The sequence below is a fragment of the Gigantopelta aegis genome, chromosome 6 (assembly GCF_016097555.1).
Source record: "Gigantopelta aegis isolate Gae_Host chromosome 6, Gae_host_genome, whole genome shotgun sequence".
Taxonomy (NCBI): Eukaryota; Metazoa; Mollusca; class Gastropoda; order Neomphalida; family Peltospiridae; genus Gigantopelta; species Gigantopelta aegis.
Genome location: NC_054704.1, coordinates 1,101,535 through 1,126,120, shown reverse-complemented (window position 1 = coordinate 1,126,120; position 24,586 = coordinate 1,101,535). Strand labels below are relative to the sequence as shown.

Genomic DNA, 24,586 nt, shown 5'->3' with positions numbered 1-24,586 from the left:
GTCCTGGCATCATGCTTTCGACAAATTTAGAATTTTTTTTACACATTTTCTGTGATTTTCGGACAGATGTCCAGTGTCTAGTAACATCTGAGGTTTTATCTCGCAATTGTTTTCGTTGTACATTTAGAGAGCTCCTTGACATCTGGGTCGGTTGTCATGTATTGTACTTTGAGAGAAACATTTCTTAATTGTGCCAAACAGTCCGTAGCCCATTTTTCTCATCTCCAATAGACATGGGGATGTTACAAGAGCATGTTTCAGAAGTACTAATGTTGTGATGTTTAGAGCATAATTTGTTTTTCGTAGAAATTGCCAACACTTGCTTTTTGTGTGTGTTGTGTTCAACTGCTGTATACACGACCTGGGTCACAGGTTGATAAGGTGTCTTACCAACCCCTGAGTACAGTGGATTGTTGTATATTCCATCGCATTGTAGGTTGACAGTGTTAGGTTTGGAGCCCCTTACTTTGTTGATGTCCCTTAGTGTCTCTCTCCTGGCTTTCATGTCTGCGGTGTTTGATGTTACTATATTTTTACAAACTTTATTTGCAGTTTTTTGGCATCCACTGGCTGATGATGCAGGGATATTCATGCACAAACACAACAGATGGAAGTTTTCAGCACCTATGCGCATTTTTGTTAGCCCAACCTGAACTGTCACATTTGGCTGAGCTGCCCTCTGCCCCCTGGATCTTGCTTCAGTTTTTTCCACTTCGTCATACAAAGTAAATGTATTGGAGAGGTAACTGCATTTCTCACAGAAAACATTCAACCGTGTACAGATGCCCCTCCGTTCTTCCCTATCAAAGTCGAAGCGAAACACACCGCAGCAATTAGGGGACGAGTCGGCATGTTTGACCTGACTGGTGTTAATAAGCTCCTCCAACCTCCCCATATGCAGTACTCTGTAGGTGTTTGACCTGATTGGTGTTAATAAGCTCCTCCAACCCCCCCCCCCCCCCCCCCATATGCAGTACTCTGTAGGTGTTTGACCTGAGTGGTGTTAATAAGCTCCTCCAACCTCCCCATATGCAGTACTCTGTAGGTGTTTGACCTGACTGGTGTTAATAAGCTCCTCCAACCTCCCCATATGCAGTACTCTGTAGGTGTTTGACCTGAGTGGTGTTAATAAGCTCCTCCAACCCCCCCCCCCCCATATGCAGTACTCTGTAGGTGTTTGACCTGAGTGGTGTTAATAAGCTCCTCCAACCTCCCCATATGCAGTACTCTGTAGGTGTTTGACCTGACTGGTGTTAATAAGCTCCTCCAACCTCCCCATATGCAGTACTCTGTAGGTGTTTGACCTGAGTGGTGTTAATAAGCTCCTCCAACCCCCCAACCCCCCCATATGCAGTACTCTGTAGGTGTTTGACCTGAGTGGTGTTAATAAGCTCCTCCAACCTCCCCATATGCAGTACTCTGTAGGTGTTTGACCTGACTGGTGTTAATAAGCTCCTCCAACCTCCCCATATGCAGTACTCTGTAGGTGTTTGACCTGACTGGTGTTAATAAGCTCCTCCAACCTCCCCATATGCAGTACTCTGTAGGTGTTTGACCTGACTGGTGTTAATAAGCTCCTCCAACCTCCCCATATGCAGTACTCTGTAGGTGTTTGACCTGACTGGTGTTAATAAGCTCCTCCAACCTCCCCATATGCAGTACTCTGTAGGTGTTTGACCTGACTGGTGTTAATAAGCTCCTCCAACCTCCCCATATGCAGTACTCTGTAGGTGTTTGCTTCAGGTCTGTTAAATAAAACAATATTAAAAATTGCTTTTCTTCCTGCAGTGCTAAATGTATTTTAATTTACATTGCATTGTCAAACTAGATTATCTCCCTTTGTCCACTTGCTAGATTAGTAGCATGTTACTGTAATCTGACTTCAGTGACAAATATTTGAGCGACAGTTGTTGGGTTTGTGTATGGTTACAGAGAAAGTGTAGTTATCACAAAGAAACAGAAACAGCATGTGACAAGCATTGCAAATAATTTCTTAGGCAAAATGTTACATTTCGGTATAAATTTCCCTATCATTTTGTTAATTGTTTTAGCAATTTTCACCTATAGAATGTAAATAAGTACTATTACATCAGGTATATCAAAATTTGTAGTGTGTCTACTCTAAGACATGAAATCAGTTACCTTGAGCCGGGTACTTTCTTTGAAGTTTTTTCCAATTCAGTTGGTGGGTCTGGTACGGAACGTAGAAGCCGATAGGCGATACGGCTCACCACTCGACATTTCACTCACTTGCACTCCATGGGCATGGCAGTTGATAACCTTTTCAGTCATTGACTTGCACAGTCTGACTGTCCTCCTACTTTTAGCATTAGTTGTTGTTAGTTTCCTACAAGTTCTGTATTTGTTGTTTGGGAGATATCTCGTTTTGAAACCACATTTTCCTTTCGTAATAAGTGGCGGCATTTTTAAATTACTTTTAAGACAATATGGATGCAGTTGTTTTCAATCAAGTACTCTTTGTGAAATGACTGGGGTTACCTGCTTACAACTAATAAACTTAGAGCAGCTGACTTAATTACTAGTGATTATAATTAATGTGGATAGGGGCAGCCATTACTGGGTCAGTGTTTTCAGACTTATCCTGTTGATGACAACAATCTGCCATGCATGTTTGAAACAGACATCGTTTCTCAATTTAGTGTGCATTCCAGCAGTACTTGGTCTTGTACGAGTCAGCACAAGAGAAGTGATCTTTGACACTGGATTAATTGTTTGATTAATATAGGTTAATTTGATCCATTTTTGCCGATTTTTCTCATTTCTGGGTTACTAGAGTAAATTCGATTCTGTTCTGTTAGGAGGTAATGTAGTGCATTCAGTATACACCCTATAGCTTGATCTTGCTCTTATATATTTATCATATAATAGATAGTGTGTTACAGCCAAACGTGTGTACCCATGATACACTCAGCTAATTTGATAAAGTAATCTGAGTAATGGTGGGTTCCATGGAGTGTGATCATTAGAACCCATCAGAAACTGTCTTTCAGTAATCGGGGTAATGGTGGGTTTCATGGAGTGTGATCATTAGAACCCATCAGAAACTGTCTTTCAGTAATCGGGGTAATGGTGGGTTCCATGGAGGGTAATGGTGGGTTTCATGGAGGGTAATGGTGGGTTTCATGGAGGGTAATGGTGGGTTTCATGGAGGGTAATGATGGGTTTCATGGAGGGTAATGGTGGGTTCCATGGAGTGTGATCATTAGAACCCATCAGAAACTGTCTTTCAGTAATCGGGGTAATGGTGGGTTCCATGGAGGGTAATGGTGGGTTTCATGGAGGGTAATGATGGGTTTCATGGAGGGTAATGGTGGGTTCCATGGGAGTGTGATCATTAGAACCCATCAGAAACTGCCTTTCAGTAATCGGGGTAATGGTGGGTTTCATGGAGGGTAATGGTGGGTTTCATGGAGTGTGATCATTAGAACCCATCAGAAACTGTCTTTCAGTAATCGGGGTAATGGTGGGTTTCATCGAGGGTAATGGTGGGTTTCATGGAGTGTGATCATTAGAACCCATCAGAAACTGTCTTTCAGTAATCGGGGTAATGGTGGGTTTCGTCGAGGGTAATGGTGGGTTTCATGGAGGGTAATGGTGGGTTTCATGGAGGGTAATGGTGGGTTTCATGGAGGGTAATGATGGGTTTCATGGAGGGTAATGGTGGGTTCCATGGAGTGTGATCATTAGAACCCATCAGAAACTGCCTTTCAGTAATCGGGGTAATGGTGGGTTTCATGGAGGGTAATGGTGGGTTTCATGGAGGGTAATGGTGGGTTTCATGGAGGGTAATGATGGGTTTCATGGAGGGTAATGGTGGGTTCCATGGAGTGTGATCATTAGAACCCATCAGAAAGTGTCTTTCAGTAATCGGGGTAATGGTGGGTTCCATGGAGGGTAATGGTGGGTTTCATGGAGGGTAATGGTGGGTTTCATGGAGGGTAATGATGGGTTTCATGGAGGGTAATGGTGGGTTCCATGGAGTGTGATCATTAGAACCCATCAGAAACTGTCTTTCAGTAATCGGGGTAATGGTGGGTTCCATGGAGGGTAATGGTGGGTTTCATGGAGGGTAATGGTGGGTTTCATGGAGGGTAATGATGGGTTTCATGGAGGGTAATGGTGGGTTCCATGGAGTGTGATCATTAGAACCCATCAGAAACTGCCTTTCAGTAATCGGGGTAATGGTGGGTTTCATGGAGGGTAATGGTGGGTTTCATGGAGTGTGATCATTAGAACCCATCAGAAACTGTCTTTAAGTAATCGGGGTAATGGTGGGTTCCATGGAGTGTGATCATTAGAACCCATCAGAAACTGTCTTTCAGTCATCGGGGTAATGGTGGGTTCCATGGAGTGTGATCATTAGAACACATCAGAAACTGTCTTTTAGTAATCGGGGTAATGGTGGGTTTCATGGAGGGTAATGGTGGGTTTCATGGAGGGTAATGGTGGGTTTCATGGAGTGTGATCATTAGAACCCATCAGAAACTGTCTTTCAGTAATCGGGGTAATGGTGGGTTTCATGGAGGGTAATGGTGGGTTTCATGGAGGGTAATGGTGGGTTTCATGGAGTGTGATCATTAGAACCCATCAGAAATTGTCTTTCAGTAATCGGGGTAATGGTGGGTTTCATGGAGGGTTTCATGGAGGGTAATGGTGGGTTTCATGGAGGGTAATGATGGGTTTCATGGAGGGTAATGGTGGGTTCCATGGAGTGTGATCATTAGAACCCATCAGAAACTTGTCTTTCAGTAATCGGGGTAATGGTGGGTTTCATGGAGTGTAATGGTGGGTTTCATGGAGTGTGATCATTAGAACCCATCAGAAACTGTCTTTCAGTAATCGGGGTAATGGTGGGTTTCATGGAGTGTAATGGTGGGTTTCACGGAAGGTAATGGTGGGTTTCATGGAGTGTAATGGTGGGTTTCATGGAGTGTAATGGTGGGTTTCATGGAGGGTAATGATGGGTTTCACGGAAGGTAACTGTCTTTCAGTAATCGGGGTAATGGTGGGTTTCATGGAGTGTAATGGTGGGTTTCATGGAGGTTAATGATGGGTTTCACAGAAGGTAATGGTGGGTTTCACAGAGGATAATGGTGGGTTTCACGGAGGGTAATATTGGGTTTCACGGAAGGTAATGGTGGGTTTCATGGAGGGTAATATTGGGTTTCACGGAAGGTAATGGTGGGTTTCATGGAGGGTAATGGTGGGTTTCACGGAAGGTAATGGCGAGTTTCATGCAGGGTAATGATGGGTTTCAGGGAGGGTAATGGTGGGTTTCACGGAAGGTAATGGTGGGTTTCAGGGAGTTTTCACGGAGGGTAATGGTGGGTTTCACAGAGGGTAATGGTGGGTTCCACGGAGGGTAATATTGGGTTTCACGGAAGGTAATGGTGGGTTTCATGGAGGGTAATATTGGGTTTCACGGAAGGTAATGGTGGGTTTCATGGAGGGTAATGGTGGGTTTCACGGAAGGTAATGGCGAGTTTCATGCAGGGTAATGATGGGTTTCAGGGAGGGTAATGGTGGGTTTCACGGAAGGTAATGGTGGGTTTCAGGGAGTTTTCACGGAGGGTAATGGTGGGTTTCACAGAGGGTAATGGTGGGTTCCACGGAGGGTAAAGGTGGGTTTCACGGAAGATAATGGTGGGTTTCATGCAGGGTAATGGTGGGTTTCAGGGAGGGTAATGATGGGTTTCAGGGAGGGTAATGGTGGGTTTCACGGAAGGTAATGGTGGAGGGTAATGGTGGGTTTCAGGGAGTTTTCACAGAGGGTAATGGTGGGTTTCACAAAGGGTAATGGTGGGTTCCACGGAGGGTAAAGGTGGCTTTCACGGAAGATAATGGTGGGTTTCATGGAGGGTAATGGTGGGTTCCACGGAGGATAATGGTGGGTTTCACGGAGGGTAATCGTGGGTTTGACGGAGGATAATGGTGTGTTTGACGGAAGGTAATGGTGGGTTTCACGGAGGGTAATGGTGGGTATCACGGAGGGTAGTGGTGGGTTTCACGGAGGGTAATGGTGGGTTCCATGGAAGGTAATGGTGCGTTTTACGGAGGGTAATGGTGGGTTTCACAGAGGGTAATGGTGGGTTTCATTGAGAGTAATAGTGGGTTCCATGGTGGGTAATAGTGGGTTTTATGAAAGGTAATGGTGGGTTTCACGGAGGGTAATGGTGGGTTTCGCGGAGGGTAATGGTGGGTTTCTGAGGGTAATGGTGGGTTTGACGGAGGGTAATAGTGGGTTCCATGGAGGGTAATGGTGGGTTTGACGGAGGGTAATGGTGGGTTTGACGGAAGGTAATGGTGGGTTTCACGGAGGGTAATGGTGGGTATCACGGAGGGTAGCGGTGGGTTTCACAGAGGGTAATGGTGAGTTTCATTGAGGTTAATGGTGGGTTCCATGGAGGGTAATGGTGGGTTCCATGGAGGGTAATGGTGGGTTCCCTGCCCTGTGATTATTAGAACCCACCAGAAACTGTCTTTCAGTAATTGGGGTAATGGTGGATTTCACGAAAGGTAATGGTGGGTTTCAGAGGGTAATGGTGGGTTTCAGAGGGTAATGGTGGGTAATAGTGGGTTCCATGGAGGGTAATGGTGGCTTCCATGGAAGGTAATGGTGCGTTTTACGGAGGGTAATGGTGGGTTCCATGGAGGGTAATGGTGGGTTCCAGAGGGTAATGGTGGGTTTTATGGAGGGTAATGGTGGGTTTCATGGAGGGTAATGGTGGGTTTCATGGAGGGTAATGGTGGGTTTCAGAGGGTAATGGTGGGTTTCATGGAGGGTAATGGTAGGTTTCATGGAGGGTAATGGTGGGTTTCATGGAGGGTAATGGTAGGTTTCATGGAGGGTAATGGTGGGTTTCACAGCAGGTAATCGTGGGTTTCAGAGGGTAATGGTGGGTTCCATGGAGGGTAAAGGTGGCTTCCATGGAAGGTAATGGTGCGTTTTACGGAGGGTAATGGTGGGTTCCATGGAGGGTAATGGTGGGTTTCATGGAGGGAAATGGTGGGTTTCACGGAGGGTAATAGTAGGTTCCATAAAAGGGTAATGGTGGGTTCCATGGAAGGTAATGGTGGTTTTCACGGAGGGTAATGGTGGGTTTCAATGAGGGTAATAGTGGGTTCCATGGTGGGTAATAGTGGGTTTTATGAAAGGTAATGGTGGGTTTCTGAGGGTAATGGTGGGTTTGACGGAGGGTAATAGTGGGTTCCATGGAGGGTAATGGTGGGTTTGACGGAGGGTAATGCTGGGTTTCACGGAAGGTAATGGTGGGTTTCACGGAGGGTAATGGTGGGTATCATGGAGGGTAGCGGTGGGTTTCACAGAGGGTAATGGTGAGTTTCATTGAGGTTAATGGTGGGTTCCATGGAGGGTAATGGTGGGTTCCCTGCCCTGTGATTATTAGAACCCACCAGAAACTGTCTTTCAGTAATTGGGGTAATGGTGGATTTCACGAAAGGTAATGGTGGGTTTCAGAGGGTAATGGTGGGTTTCAGAGGGTAATGGTGGGTAATAGTGGGTTCCATGGAGGGTAATGGTGGCTTCCATGGAAGGTAATGGTGCGTTTTACGGAGGGTAATGATGGGTTCCATGGAGGGTAATGGTGGGTTCCAGAGGGTAATGGTGGGTTTCATGGAGGGTAATGATGGGTTTCATGGAGGGTAATGGTGGGTTTCAGAGGGTAATGGTGGGTTTCATGGAGGGTAATGGTAGGTTTCATGGAGGGTAATGGTGGGTTTCATGGAGGGTAATGGTAGGTTTCATGGAGGGTAATGGTGGGTTTCATGGCAGGTAATCGTGGGTTTCAGAGGGTAATGGTGGGTTCCATGGAGGGTAAAGGTGGCTTCCATGGAAGGTAATGGTGCATTTTACGGAGGGTAATGGTGGGTTCCATGGAGGGTAATGGTGGGTTTCATGGAGGGAAATGGTGGGTTTCACGGAGGGTAATAGTAGGTTCCATAAAAGGGTAATGGTGGGTTCCATGGAAGGTAATGGTGGTTTTCACGGAGGGTAATGGTGGGTTTCAATGAGGGTAATAGTGGGTTCCATGGTGGGTAATAGTGGGTTTTATGAAAGGTAATGGTGTTTCACGGAGGGTAATGGTGGGTTTCGGAGGGTAATGGTGGGTTTCACGGAGGGTAATGGTGGGTTTCTGAGGGTAATGGTGGGTTTCACGGAGGGTAATCGTGGGTTTCATGGAGGGTAATGGTGGATTTCACGGAAGGTAATGGTGGGTTTCACGGCAGGCAATGGTGGGTTTCATGGAGGGTAATGGTGGGTTTCATGGAGGGTAATGGTGGGTTTCAGAGGGTAATGGTGGGTTTCAGAGGGTAATGGTGGGTTTCATGGAGGGTAATGGTAGGTTTCATGGAGGGTAATGGTGGGTTTCATGGAGGGTAATGGTGGGTTTCATGGAGGGTAATGGTGGGTTTCAGAGGGTAATGGTGGGTTTCATGGAGGGTAATGGTAGGTTTCATGGAGGGTAATGGTGGGTTTCACGGCAGGTAATCATGGGTTTCAGAGGGTAATGGTGGGTTCCATGGAGGGTAAAGGTGGCTTCCATGGAAGGTAATGGTGCGTTTTACGGAGAGTAATGGTGGGTTCCATGGAGGGTAATGGTGGGTTTCACGGAGGGCAATAGTAGATTCCATAAAAGGGTAATGGTGGGTTCCATGGAAGGTAATGGTGGTTTTCACGGAGGGTAATGGTGGGTTTCAATGAGGGTAATAGTGGGTTCCATGGTGGGTAATAGTGGGTTTTATGAAAGGTAATGGTGTGTTTCACGGAGGGTAATGGTGGGTTTCTGAGGGTAATGGTGGGTTTCACGGAGGGTAATGGTGGGTTTCATTGAGGGTAATAGTGGGTTCCATGGTGGGTAATAGTGGGTTTTATGAAAGGTAATGGTGGGTTTCACGGAGGGTAATGGTGGGTTTCTGAGGGTAATGGTGGGTTTCATGGAGGGTAATGGTGGGTTTCATTGAGGGTAATAGTGGGTTCCATGGTGGGTAATAGTGGGTTCCATGGAGGGTAATATAACATAACTGGTAACAGACTACACACTACCAACTTGCAACCAGAAAGGATGCTTTCTATGAAATCCTGTAGCTTGATCAACACATAAATGCCAAATGATCAAGCTCTGTATCATCAAAGATACACAGTAGTATTAGTACCTTGTTTAAAGCATTGATATCGTACCTTTGTTAAAACTGTGTAAGGAAAACAATATCAGTGATACATAGTACCTTTAGGAAAACACTTATACGGTCAGTAAGCTTTGAGTATTGAGACTGTGAGACACCTACCCGACTGTGAGACACCTACCCGACTGTGAGACACCTACCCAACTGTGTGAGACACCTACCCAACTGTGTGAGACACCTACCCGACTGTGAGACACCTACCCGACTGTGAGACACCTACCCAACTGTGTGAGACACCTACCCAACTGTGTGAGACACCTACCCAACTGTGTGAGACACCTACCTGACTGTGAGACACCTACCCGACTGTGTGAGACACCTACCCGACTGTGAGACACCTACCCGACTGTGAGACACCTACCCAACTGTGTGAGACACCTACCCGACTGTGAGACACCTACCCGACTGTGTGAGACACCTACCCGACTGTGTGAGACACCTACCTGACTGTGAGACACCTACCCGACTGTGAGACACCTACCCAACTGTGTGATACACCAACCCGACTGTGTGATACACCTACCCGACAGTGAGACACCTACCCAAACGTGTGAGACACCTAGCCAACTGTGTGAGACACCTAGCCGACTGTGTGATACCTACCCGACTATGAGACACCTACCCAACTGTGTGAGACACCTACCCAACTGTGTGAGACACCTACCCGACTGTGAGACACCTGCCCGACTGTGAGACACCTACCCGACTGTGAGACACTTATTAAACGATAAGACAGCTATTGGACTATTCAAGATTTGTTGTTGATGAGACACCTACCTGACCCTGGGTTGTCACGGTGACAGTATGCATTCCTCCAGCACACACCTGCATGATGGGGTCTGGGATTTTAACAAGCGCGGGTCGACCTCGCTCCAAGATGTCCTCTCCCAATCCAAGCTGCCCCACGTCTCCCTGGCCCACCGCCAGAACGACTCCTGCCACACTGCCATGAGACCGGTGCTCCACTAAACAAATCAAGAAAGTCAGATAGGTCACATCAAGCTGCATACAAAACAAACTAAGACAGTTAGGTCATATCAAGTTTCGTGCTAAACAAACGAAGACAGTTAGGTCACATCAAGCTGCGTACTAAACAAGTGAAGACAGTCAGTCAGGTCATATCGAGCTGTGCACTAAAAACAATCAAGAGTCAGTTAGGTCATATCAAGCTGCATACTAAACAAGTGAAGACAGTCGGTTACATAATATCAAGGTGCGTACTAAACAAACCAAGACAGTCAGATAGGTCACATCAAGCACATGATTACAGACACAGCTACACATAAGAGAGAGTAATATGTTACAAGTAAAGACAAACCATCTAGTGTAGTAAACACTAACCATCTAGTGTAGTAAAAGACAAACCATCAAGTGTAGTAAAAGACAAACCATCAAGTGTAGTAAAGACAAACAGTCTAGTGTAGTAAAGACAAAACCATCAAGTGTAGTAAAGACAGAGTATGACAAATATTTTAAAGTCACTAGCCACAGACCAAATTCTTGATCAATTATAACTGAATTTTTATCTAATTTTTGTAAGATTACACATTTACGAGTATAACAGTAAAATGAAACAAGCACTTAAATTATGTTGTAACTTTAAGTTTTGTCGTGTTGTACGTTTGGTCTTTTGTCAAGTGTGATCTATCGTCATTGTCCCGTTTTCGCTTTTGCCCTTCCCCGGGGAAAAATAATTGATTAAACTCATGGTTGGTATCTAAAACCACTATCAAAATAATTAAATTTAAATGAGGGTACGACAGTGTGACACACGGTAATAGATGGTTCAGTGTATCATACTTTTAGGGCCTACTATTCATGTCGCCACGAACGGTACTGCCAATTGCTCAAATACAGGGCATTATCCCATGTCAGACCGATATCAAAAGAATAGAACGGCGACATCTAATCCGTTGTTAATTGATGAACAAAAAAGGTATTATCTTATATCGGCAGCTGTGAGACATTATCCAAACGTAATAGGCCAAGCCGAGTCATTGCATGTGCGGTTACCATTAAAGTAAATTGTTTTCCTGGTTGCCGATAACCATATGTAAGCGATGTGTTAAATTAGAAAACAATAGGTAAATAAAACAAACACTGAAATTCAAAGCATGACTGGGGTTTACTTGATTGAGATTATCCTGTCGTCGCGATTGGTGATTTCCAAGTTCTTAGACTAAAACATAATTATGTGCGAGATTAACTACCACGTGACGTGTCCAACCGATCAAAACACGCATGTCATTAGACTTATTTCCTGTGCCAGAAACTTCAAAGGGAAAAGTAAATAATGCATGCTGTAACTGTGACGATATAGAGATATCATGTTACTGCAGTTTGCAGACCTAGTTCAAGTGGTTTATTATTATATACTGATGGTGTTGTTGATATTATTCTATGACAAACGTCACAATCAAATTTATTAAACGAAATTTCAGCCGAGAGAAAAAGAAAGAAAACAAAAACAAAAACACGATCGAGCGATAAGGAGAGGGGGTGCGTTTCTCACTAGCCCGAACTTAAAAACCACTAGCCACGGGCGTCAGGCTAGTGGATTTGTCGACCTCTGGTAAAGACAAACAGTCTAGTGTAGGAAAGACAAACCATCTAGTGTAGTAAAAGACAAACCATCTAGTGAAGTAAAGACAAACCATCTAGTGTAGTAAAAGACAAACCATCTAGTGTAGTAAAGACAAACCATCTAGTGTAGTAAAAGACAAACCATCTAGTGAAGTAAAGACAAACCATCAAGTGTAGTAAAGACAAACAGTATAGTGTAGTAAAGACAAACCATCTAGTGTAGTAAAGACAAACCATCTTGTGTAGTAAAGACAAACCATCAAGTGTAGTAAAGACAAACAGTCTAGTGTAGTAAAGACAAACCATCAAGTGTAGTAAAGACAAACCATCAAGTGTAGTAAAGACAAACCATCTAGTGTAGTAAAGACAAACCATCAAGTGTAGTAAAAACAAACCATCTAGTGTAGTAAAGACAAACCATCTAGTGTAGTAAAAGACAAACCATCTAGTGAAGTAAAGACAAACCATCAAGTGTAGTAAAGACAAACCATCTAGTGTAGTAAAGACAAACCATCTAGTGTAGTAAAGACAAACCATCTAGTGTAGTAAAGACAAACCATCAAGTGAAGTAAATACAAACAGTCTAGTGAAGTAAAGACAAACCATCAAGTGTAGTAAAGACAAACCATCAAGTGTAGTAAAAACAAACCATCAAGTGAAGTAAAGACAAACAGTCTAGTGAAGTAAAGACAAACCATCAAGTGTAGTAAAGACAAACCATCAAGTGTAGTAAAGACAAACAGTCTAGTGAAGTAAAGACAAACCATCAAGTGTAGTAAAGACAAACCATCAAGTGAAGTAAAGACAAACATTCTAGTGAAGTAAAGACAAACCATCAAGTGTAGTAAAGACAAACCATCAAGTGTAGTAAAGACAAACCATCTAGTGTAGTAAAGACAAACCATCTAGTGTAGTAAAGACAAACCATCTAGTTTAGTAAAGACAAACAGTCTAGTGTAGTAAAGACAAACCATCTAGTGAAGTAAAGACAAACCATCTAGTGAAGTCAAGACAAACAGTCTAGTGTAGGAAAGACAAACCATCTAGTGAAGTAAAGACAAACCATCAAGTGTAGTAAAGACAAACCATCAAGTGTAGTAAAGACAAACCATCAAGTGAAGTAAAGACAAACCATCTAGTGTAGTAAAGACAAACCATCAAGTGTAGTAAAGACAAACCATCAGGTGTAGTAAAGACAAACCATCTAGTGTAGTAAAGACAAACCATCTAGTGTAGTAAAAGACAAACCATCTAGTGAAGTAAAGACAAACCATCAAGTGTAGTAAAGACAAACAGTATAGTGTAGTAAAGACAAACCATCTAGTGTAGTAAAGACAAACCATCTTGTGTAGTAAAGACAAACCATCAAGTGTAGTAAAGACAAACAGTCTAGTGTAGTAAAGACAAACCATCAAGTGTAGTAAAGACAAACCATCAAGTGTAGTAAAGACAAACCATCAAGTGTAGTAAAGACAAACCATCTAGTGTAGTAAAGACAAACCATCAAGTGTAGTAAAAACAAACCATCTAGTGTAGTAAAGACAAACCATCTAGTGTAGTAAAAGACAAACCATCTAGTGAAGTAAAGACAAACCATCAAGTGTAGTAAAGACAAACAGTATAGTGTAGTAAAGACAAACAGTATAGTGTAGTAAAGACAAACCATCTAGTGTAGTAAAAACAAACCATCAAGTGTAGTAAAGACAAACCATCTAGTGTAGTAAAGACAAACCATCAAGTGTAGTAAAGACAAACCATCTAGTGTAGTAAAGACAAACCATCAAGTGTAGTAAAAACAAACCATCTAGTGTAGTAAAGACAAACCATCTAGTGTAGTAAAAGACAAACCATCTAGTGAAGTAAAGACAAACCATCAAGTGTAGTAAAGACAAACAGTATAGTGTAGTAAAGACAAACCATCAAGTGTAGTAAAGACAAACAGTATAGTGTAGTAAAGACAAACAGTCTAGTGTAGTAAAGACAAACCATCAAGTGTAGTAAAGACAAACCATCAAGTGTAGTAAAGACAAACCATCAAGTGTAGTAAAGACAAACCATCTAGTGTAGTAAAGACAAACCATCTAGTGTAGTAAAGACAAACCATCTAGTGTAGGAAAGACAAACCATCTAGTGAAGTAAAGACAAACCATCTAGTGTAGTAAAGACAAACCATCAAGTGAAGTAAAGACAAACAGTCTAGTGTAGTAAAGACAAACCATTAAGTGTAGTAAAGACAAACCATCAAGTGTAGTAAAGACAAACCATCAAGTGTAGTAAAGACAAACAGTCTAGTGTAGTAAAGACAAACCATCAAGTGTAGTAAAGACAAACCATCAAGTGTAGTAAAAGACAAACCATCTAGTGTAGTAAAGACAAACCATCAAGTGTAGTAAAAACAAACCATCTAGTGTAGTAAAGACAAACCATCTTGTGTAGGAAAGACAAACCATCAAGTGAAGTAAAGACAAACCATCTAGTGTAGTAAAGACAAACCATCAAGTGAAGTAAAGACAAACAGTCTAGTGTAGTAAAGACAAACCATCAAGTGTAGTAAAGACAAACCATCAAATGTAGTAAAGACAAACCATCAAGTGTAGTAAAGACAAACAGTCTAGTGTAGTAAAGACAAACCATCAAGTGTAGTAAATACAAACCATCAAGTGTAGTAAAAGACAAACCATCTAGTGTAGTAAAGACAAACCATCTAGTGTAGTAAAGACAAACCATCTAGTTTAGTAAAGACAAACAGTCTAGTGTAGTAAAGACAAACCATCTAGTGAAGTAAAGACAAACCATCTAGTGAAGTCAAGACAAACAGTCTAGTGTAGTAAAGACAAACCATCAAGTGTAGTAAAGACAAACCATCAAGTGTAGTAAAAGACAAACCATCTAGTGTAGTAAAGACAAACCATCAAGTGAAGTAAAGACAAACCATCTAGTGTAGTAAAGACAAACCATCAAGTGTAGTAAAGACAAACCATCAGGTGTAGTAAAGACAAACCATCTAGTGTAGTAAAGACAAACCATCTAGTGAAGTAAAGACAAACCGTCTAGTGTAGTAAAGACAAACCATCAAGTGAAGTAAAGACAAACCATCAGGTGTAGGAAAGACAAACCATCAAGTGTAGTAAAGACAAACCATCTAGTGTAGTAAAAGACAAACCATCTAGTGTAGTAAAGACAAACCATCTAGTGTAGTAAAGACAAACCATCTTGTGTAGTAAAGACAAACCATCTAGTAAAGTAAAGACAAACCATCAAGTGTAGTAAAGACAAACCATCTAGTGTAGTAAAGACAAACCATCTAGTGTAGTAAAGACAAACCATCTAGTGTAGTAAAGACAAACCATCTAGTGTAGTAAAGACAAACCATCAAGTGTAGTAAAGACAAACATCAAGTGTAGTAAAGACAAACCATCAAGTGTAGTAAAGACAAACATCTAGTGTAGTAAAGACAAACCATCAAGTGTAGTAAAGACAAACCATCTAGTCTAGTGAAGTAAAGACAAACCATCTAGTGTAGTAAAGACAAACCATCTAGTGTAGTAAAGACAAACCATCTAGTGAAGTAAAGACAAACCATCAAGTGTAGTAAAGACAAACCATCAAGTGTAGTAAAGACAAACCATCAAGTGAAGTAAAGACAAACCATCTAGTGTAGTAAAGACAAACCATCAAGTGTAGTAAAGACAAACCATCAGGTGTAGTAAAGACAAACCATCTAGTGTAGTAAAGACAAACCATCTAGTGTAGTAAAGACAAACCATCTAGTTTAGTAAAGACAAACAGTCTAGTGTAGTAAAGACAAACCATCTAGTGAAGTAAAGACAAACCATCTAGTGAAGTCAAGACAAACAGTCTAGTGTAGTAAAGACAAACCATCTAGTGAAGTAAAGACAAACCATCAAGTGTAGTAAAGACAAACCATCAAGTGTAGTAAAGACAAACCATCAAGTGTAGTAAAGACAAACCATCTAGTGTAGTAAAGACAAACCATCTAGTGTAGTAAAGACAAACCATCAAGTGTAGTAAAGACAAACCATCAGGTGTAGTAAAGACAAACCATCTAGTGTAGTAAAGACAAACCATCTAGTGAAGTAAAGACAAACCGTCTAGTGTAGTAAAGACAAACCATCAAGTGAAGTAAAGACAAACCATCAGGTGTAGGAAAGACAAACCATCAAGTGTAGTAAAGACAAACCATCTAGTGTAGTAAAAGACAAACCATCTAGTGTAGTAAAGACAAACCATCTAGTGTAGTAAAGACAAACCATCTTGTGTAGTAAAGACAAACCATCTAGTAAAGTAAAGACAAACCATCAAGTGTAGTAAAGACAAACCATCTAGTGTAGTAAAGACAAACCATCTAGTGTAGTAAAGACAAACCATCTAGTGTAGTAAAGACAAACCATCAAGTGAAGTAAATACAAACAGTCTAGTGAAGTAAAGACAAACCATCAAGTGTAGTAAAGACAAACCATCAAGTGTAGTAAAAACAAACCATCAAGTGAAGTAAAGACAAACAGTCTAGTGAAGTAAAGACAAACCATCAAGTGTAGTAAAGACAAACCATCAAGTGTAGTAAAGACAAACCATCTAGTGAAGTAAAGACAAACCATCAAGTGTAGTAAAGACAAACCATCAAGTGTAGTAAAGACAAACCATCAAGTGAAGTAAAGACAAACAGTCAAGTGAAGTAAAGACAAACCATCAAGTGTAGTAAAGACAAACCATCAAGTGTAGTAAAGACAAACCATAGTGTAGTAAAGACAAACCATCTAGTGTAGTAAAGACAAACCATCTAGTGTAGTAAAGACAAAAACAGTGTAGTAAAGACAAACCATCAAGTGTAGTAAAGACAAACCATCTAGTGAAGTAAAGACAAACCATCTAGTGAAGTAAAGACAAACAGTCTAGTGTAGTAAAGACAAACAGTCTAGTGTAGTAAAGACAAACCATCAAGTGTAGTAAAGACAAACCATCAAGTGTAGTAAAGACAAACCATCAAGTGAAGTAAAGACAAACCATCAAGTGTAGTAAAGACAAAACATCAAGTGAAGTAAAGACAAACCATCTAGTGTAATAAAGACAAACCATCAAGTGTAGTAAAGACAAACCATCAAGTGTAGTAAAGACAAACAGTCTAGTGTAGGAAAGACAAACCATCAACTGTAGTAAAGACAAACCATCAAGTGTAGTAAAGACAAACAGTCTAGTGTAGTAAAGACAAACCATCAAGTGTAGTAAAGACAAACCATCAAGTGTAGTAAAGACAAAGTCTAATCAAGTGTAGTAAAGACAAACAGTCTAGTGAAGTAAAGACAAACCATCAAGTGTAGTAAAGACAAACCATCTAGTGTAGTAAAGACAAACCTAGTGTAGTAAAGTCAAGTGAAGTAAAGACAAACCATCAGTGTAGTAAAGACAAACCATCAAGTGTAGTAAAGACAAACCATCTAGTGTAGTAAAGACAAACCATCTAGTGAAGTAAAGACAAACCAGTCTAGTGAAGTAAAGACAAACCTAGTGTAGTAAAGTCTAGTGAAGTAAAGACAAACCGTCAGTGAAGTGTAGTAAAGACAAACCATCAAGTGTAGTAAAGACAAACAGTCTAGTGTAGTAAAGACAAACAGTCAGTCTAGTGTAGTAAAGACAAACCATCAAGTGTAGTAAAGACAAACAGTCTAGTGTAGTAAAGACAAACCATCTAGTGTAGTAAAGACAAACCATCTAGTGTAGTAAAGACAAACAGTCTAGTGTAGTAAAGACAAACAGTCTAGTGTAGTAAAGACAAACCATCAAGTGTAGTAAAGACAAACAGTCTAGTGTAGTAAAGACAAACCATCAAGTGTAGGAAAGACAAACAGTCTAGTGTAGTAAAGACAAACAGTCTAGTGTAGTAAAGACAAACAGTCTAGTGTAGGAAAGACAAACAGTCTAGTGTAGTAAAGACAAACCATCAAGTGTAGTAAAGACAAACAGTCTAGTGTAGGAAAGACAAACCATCAAGTGTAGTAAAGACAAACCATCAAGTGTAGTAAAGACAAACAGTCTAGTGTAGTAAAGACAAACCATCTAGTGTAGTAAAGACAAACCATCAAGTGTAGTAAAGACAAACCATCAAGTTTGAGTTTCTTGTAGGGACTCGTCTGGTTCGATAAGCTGCCTCCGATCTTCTTCCTCCGCACAGGCATTATCTGAAAGAACAATACATAGGCATCATCTGAAAGAACAACACATAGGCATCATCTGAAATAACAACACATAGGCATCATCTGGAAGAACAACACATAGGCATCATCTGAAACAACAACACATAGGCATCATCTGGAAGAACAACACATTGGCATCATCTGGAAGAACAACACATTGGCATCACCTGGAAGAACACAGGCATCATTTGGAAGAACAACACATAGGCATCATCTGAAACAACAACACATAGGCATCATCTGAAACAACAACACATAGGCATCATCTGGAAGAACAACACATAGGCATCATCTGAAACAACAACACATAGGCATCATCTGGAAGAACAACACAGGCATCATCTGGAACAACAACACATAGGCATCATCTGGAACAACACATAGTAATAGTCATAGGCATCATCTGGAACAACAACTCAGGCATCATTTGGAAGAAAAACACATAGGCACCATCTGAAACAACAACACATAGGCATCATCTGGAAGAACACAGGCATCATCTAGAAGAACACATAGGCATCATCTGGAAGAAAAACACATAGGCATCATCTGAAACAATAACACATAGGCATCATCTGGAAGACCAACACATAGGCATCATCTGGAAGAAAAACACACAGGCATCATTTGGAAGAAAAACACATAGGCATCATCTGAAACAACACATAGGCATCATTTGAAACAACAACACATAGGCATCATTTGAAACAACACATAGGCATCATCTGAAACAACAGTGGGCTATTTGTCGTTCCAGCCAGTGCTCCACAATTGGTGTAACAAAGGTCGTGGTATGTACTATCCTGTCTGTAGGATGGCGCATATAAAAGATCTCTTGCTGCTAATCGAAAAGAGTAGCCTATGAAGTGGTAACAGCAGGTTTCATCGCTCAATATCTGTGTGGTCCTTAACCATATAACTGTAAATAAAATGTGTTGAGTGCATCGTTAAAACATTTCCTTCCTTTTTAGCGATATTTGCTGATCAAAAGTTTGGGTGTAAACATTTTAAACATTATACATCAGAAAGATATGTTTTGAGTATCCAAATTTAAACTTTATTGACCCATGAGGAAGTGAATTGTGCCCTTTATTGTAAAAAAAAGCCAACCTGTATGAAGTAATGACTTAATAGTTAATGTCCAGGCTCCATATTCATAAACGTACTTAAGTGAATGCATGATACTTATCTATGTACTTTAAGTATGTATTTAGGTATCATACATTGACGTAAGTATGTTTATGAACACGGAACCTGAACATTAGTGTTGGGGGGAAATCCTGTATGCTGTGTGTGTGTGGGGGGGGGGGGGGGGGGAGGATTCAAGTCATCAAGTGTGGGAATTTCAAATCCATCAGCCATGCCGATTTTCATAATGGACCATCAAAACCATTGTCAGATACCAATAGTCCTGACTATATTTTATTTATAGCCTACTGTAGTTGGAGGTTTTCCATATTTGTGAGGAATTATCATCCAGCTTTCACATACATATTTTTTATTCATTACTGAAAAAAACCCTGTTTATAAATGATATACAATGTATTTACCCGAACATCTATTTTCTTGTATTATTTTCTAATCTAGTTGAATACAATATGTATATTGGATGTATTTATACAATCTGTAATCCAGTATATTATTTAGCTAGTAACATTGGGCAATTTACAGCTTTAACAATAAAAACAATTATTAGCTTACTCCAAGGCAGATAATTAAATCTGGAAAAATTGGTTCTGAATCTAGTATAAATTTAAAATGCACTTCATGAGAGCAAACTAAGTGATTATTAAAATATATATATTTGATCTGGGAACGCTTCTTTTCATACTATGGAATTTACTACAAGTCATTTATTTCTGCAAAAACAACATTTATCTATTTCCAAAACACTTTTACTTTTCTTCTTACGTCAAACTAAACTGAAATTGTTTTTAAAAAAACACATTTTTGTAGCAGGATGGGAATGGATTATAAACAAATTTGTTACACCTTTTTAGAGATATGCTTATAAAGTAATTTAATTTTATATATATATATATATATATAGTGTCTTATATATATATATAAATATATATATCGAAAAGAATATATATATATATATATATATATATAGTGTCTTAATTCTGTGACTTCCATTACATAAATGTTGATAAACATAATTTCGAAAAGAAAAAAATGCCAACCTCAGATGAAAACAAATTTGTTAACAAATGAAAACAAAGTTTGATACAATTTAATCACACTGATGCAATGTAATCACTGTGCTACAATGTAATCACACTGATACAATGTAATCACTGGTACAAATGTAATCACTGGTACAAATGTAATCACACATACAATGTAATCACACATACAATGTAATCACTGATACAATGTCATCACACCCATACAATGCAATTGCTCTGATACAATGCCATCACACTGATACAATGTAATCACTCTGATACAATGTAATCACACTGATACAATGTAATTGCTCTGATACAATGTAATCACACTGATACAATGTCATAACATTGATACAATGTCATCACACTGATACAATGTCATCACTGACACAATGAAATCACACTGATACAATGAAATAACACTGATACAATGAAATAACACTGATACAATGAAATAACACTGATATAATGTCATCACACTGATACAATGTCATCACTCTGATACAATGTCATCACACTGATACAATGTCATCACTCTGATACAATGTCATCACTCTGATACAATGTCATCACTCTGATACAATGTCATCACACTGATACAATGTAATCACTGATACAATGTCATCACACTGATACAATGTCATCATCACACTGATACAATGTCATCACACTGATACAATGTCATCACTGATACAATGTCATCACACTGATACAATGTCATAACACTGATACAATGTCATCACACTGATACAATGTCATAACACTGATACAATGTCATCACACCCATACAATGCAATTGCTCTGATACAATGCCATCACACTGATACAATGTAATCACTCTGATACAATGTAATCACACTGATACAATGTAATTGCTCTGATACAATGTAATCACACTGATACAATGTCATAACATTGATACAATGTCATCACTGATACAATGTCATCACACTGATACAATGTCATCACTGATACAATGTCATCACTGACACAATGAAATCACACTGATACAATGAAATAACACTGATACAATGAAATAACACTGATACAATGTCATCACTGATACAATGTCATCACACTGATACAATGTCATAACACTGATACAATGTCATAACACTGATACAATGTCATAACACTGATACAATGTCATCACACTGATACAATGTCATCACACTGATACAATGTCATCACACTGATACAATGTCATCACTGATACAATGTCATCACAATGATACAATGTCATAACACTGATACAATGTCATAACACTGATACAATGTCATCACACTGATACAATGTCATCACACTGATACAATGTCATAACACTGATACAATGTCATCACACTCATACAATGTCATCACACTCATACAATGTCATCACTGATACAATGTCATCACTGATACAATGTCATCACACTGATACAATGTCATCACACTCATACAATGTCATCACTGATACAATGTCATCACACTGATACAATGTCATCACTGATACAATGTCATCACACTCATACAATGTCATCACTGATACAATGTCATCACACTCATACAATGTCATCACACTCATACAATGTCATCACACTCATACAATGTCATCACTGATACAATGTCATCACACTGATCAATGTCATCACACTGATACAATGTAATAACAGTTTGTTGTTGTGGGTTTTTTAACAACACAACTAGAGCACATTGACATATTAATCATCAGCTGTTGGATGTCAAACAAATGTAATTTTGACATAGACATAGAAAGAAACCCCGCTTTCATTTTTCCATTAGAGGCAAGGGATCTTTTATATGCATCATCCCAGACAGGACAGCACATACCACAGCTTTTGATATACCAGTCGTGGTGCACTAGCTGGAATGAGAAATAACACAATGGGTCAACCAACAGGGATCAATCCCAAACCGACTGTGCATTAAGTGAGTGCATTACTACTGGGTTACATCTAGGGAGAGTAGTTACATCTAGGGAGGAGACGGTTCAGGGTTTTTATTTTTGGTTTGATTTTTTGTATTTGGTCCACGGTTCGATTTATTTACGATACTTTTCACAAGTAGTACAAGTACGCCAATCATACATACATTTTTATCAACTATTTTAAGAACAAGACATTTTATTTTTAATGGTCATTTGTAAAATAATTGTAAATATAAAATTATATCTGGACTAGAAAACAAAAATTGCATTTTTACCATGCCATGTTAGCGTGTTGGGACTGGGATACTTGAGCAATGTGTTCCCCAGGATTTGTGTTCAGAGGGTTGGCAAAATAATTTGGGTCGAGAATGCTAGGGGGTCCAGGGATAGCCTCTCCGGTATTTTTCTTTTTTAAATTCAGTTGTGTTTAGATGCATTCTGGAGTACATAATATATGGGTGTCATGTACACAGTACAGAAGTCTAAAAGAAAGATATTTGTCAAGACATATTTCTGTAATTATTATTATTTTGATAATGTCAAATCTTTGATGAGAAGTATGGATTACTCGATATAAGCACAAATACATAATATATTAGCCTACAGCTGATTATTTAACTCAACACCAGTTACATAAAAAGGTATCATTGATTAAAAAAAGAAAAAAAAAGATAAGCAGACACAAATACATACACATAATATATAATAGTGAATTATTTAACTAGTTATTTATTTATTTTTTTTGCTCGTGCTGAAAGTGAAAAAAAAACAATCTGCAAAGATAAAAAGACAAATTTTAAATAAAAAAATGTGTACACTGCAGTTCTGGAACTGCAGATTTCGTCTCGATAAAAACTTACAGAAATTAGCGATGTCGAATTGTTTTAATATGACGGAAATTTGGCGCCATTTTATAATTCTTGAAGTTAACACGTGTTTACTTTTTTCAAGTTAGACGTCTGGGACGAAACATACTTAAAATGTTTACTCTCTTGGTGGATTAATCACCAGGGCATAAAATTTGGCACGTACGATTTTGTCGTTCGTCGGTCGGTTATGCAAAACTAATATCGACACGAACGACGGATTGTTTATGCAAAAACTATAATCGCTCGTCAGAAAATGTAAACTGACATGTTTTGGCTAATATAACTATCTTTGGAATAAAATAATAAGAGAATGGGCCTAGCATTGCAGGTGTGAGAAAAAAACAATGTATCCGTTTGAACTCGCCATCGCGGTCAATTACAAAATCGGCACTGTCATTAGAAGTGTCAATAACATTTAGTAACATAGTTGCACGTTCCCTTTGATCATTTCGCTACGTGCGGAAAACAATACGCGGTTTGGAAATTAAAGTGGTTTATGAGTATTTATTAAAAGTGACATCACCTTAGCCCGGCATTTAGTTATAGAGTTGTAAAATGTCAGGACCTAATGCGAAAAAATGCAAAAAGGACACCGTTAGTGAAAAAACTTTTTAAAAATGGTGGTTTTCCGATGATTTCACAGTTAATACAAACAAGAATGGCGACGTATGTACGGACAATTTTGTGGCTACGCGGTCTCGTGGTAAATATTCTTGCGCAAAAGTGTTCCGATTAATAATAATAATAATAACTATATTTAATGATTTACTCCAGCGACAAACTGGCCTTGTAGAAATTTAGTGACCTTCTGATAAACTAGGGGAGGGAATGTTTACCGATACTGATGGAGTTTACTGCCAAATCAAATGATTAAATATGTCAGTAAGATCTCGATACGTTTCGTTATTTTTTGTAAGTGGTCACTGGGAACTTCGCGGGTTTCCGCTAAAAACAGTGTCAGAATGACCATGTGTTTGACGTCCAATAGCCGATGATATTAAAGATAAAAATCAATGTGCTCTAGTGGCGTCGTTAACTAAAACAAACTTTACTTTTCAACATTCATTTGAGCATCCTGATCATTTGCACTGCATTTCTATTCACTGGACCAATTGATTGCTTCAAACCAAATGTGTACTTTAATACCGAATGCATACAGAATAAAACTAATATTGCAAATTATAAAATTGGTAAGTCTACCATTTCTTAGATACACTAGTAAAGATAATATTCATAACATTTTTTAAAAATGTTATTGTTGGACAGATAAATATAGAACCCTTCTTTTCAGTTTTCATTAAAAGAAATTGTTATAACTTATTTACTGGTTTCTATCCAATTAAGGTTCAACCAAGTCTGTCCTAGACCAGTACAGAAGTTAAGTGTTAGTATGAGAGTAAACCTTCTGGCTATTATTAAACAGCAAGGGGTCTTTTGTATGTACTCTCCCACAGATAGGTTAGCACCATGTTGCCCTCAAAATCAAAATGCCTTGCCTTTTATAAATTTATAAGTTGCCCATGTAAAAAGAAGCCTTTAAACACACCTATGTGAATAGTACTACACATTTCCTTTTTTTAAATTAAGTTATGAAA

At 39.5% G+C, this 24,586-nt stretch overlaps 1 protein-coding gene across 1 annotated transcript in view; it reads right to left on the bottom strand.

The window, feature by feature from the left end:
* Nucleotides 1–24,586, bottom strand: part of LOC121374861 (regulator of chromosome condensation-like) — a 76,569-nt gene that overhangs the window by 37,173 nt on the left and 14,810 nt on the right. Inside the window, exons 2-3 of the mRNA XM_041501968.1 lie at nucleotides 17,927–18,005; nucleotides 10,003–10,190 (exon numbers count right to left, since the gene is read on the bottom strand). Of these exons, the coding sequence (XP_041357902.1) occupies nucleotides 10,003–10,190; nucleotides 17,927–18,002 (264 nt within the window). The 5' untranslated portion in view covers nucleotides 18,003–18,005. The remainder of the gene's footprint in view (nucleotides 1–10,002; nucleotides 10,191–17,926; nucleotides 18,006–24,586) is intronic.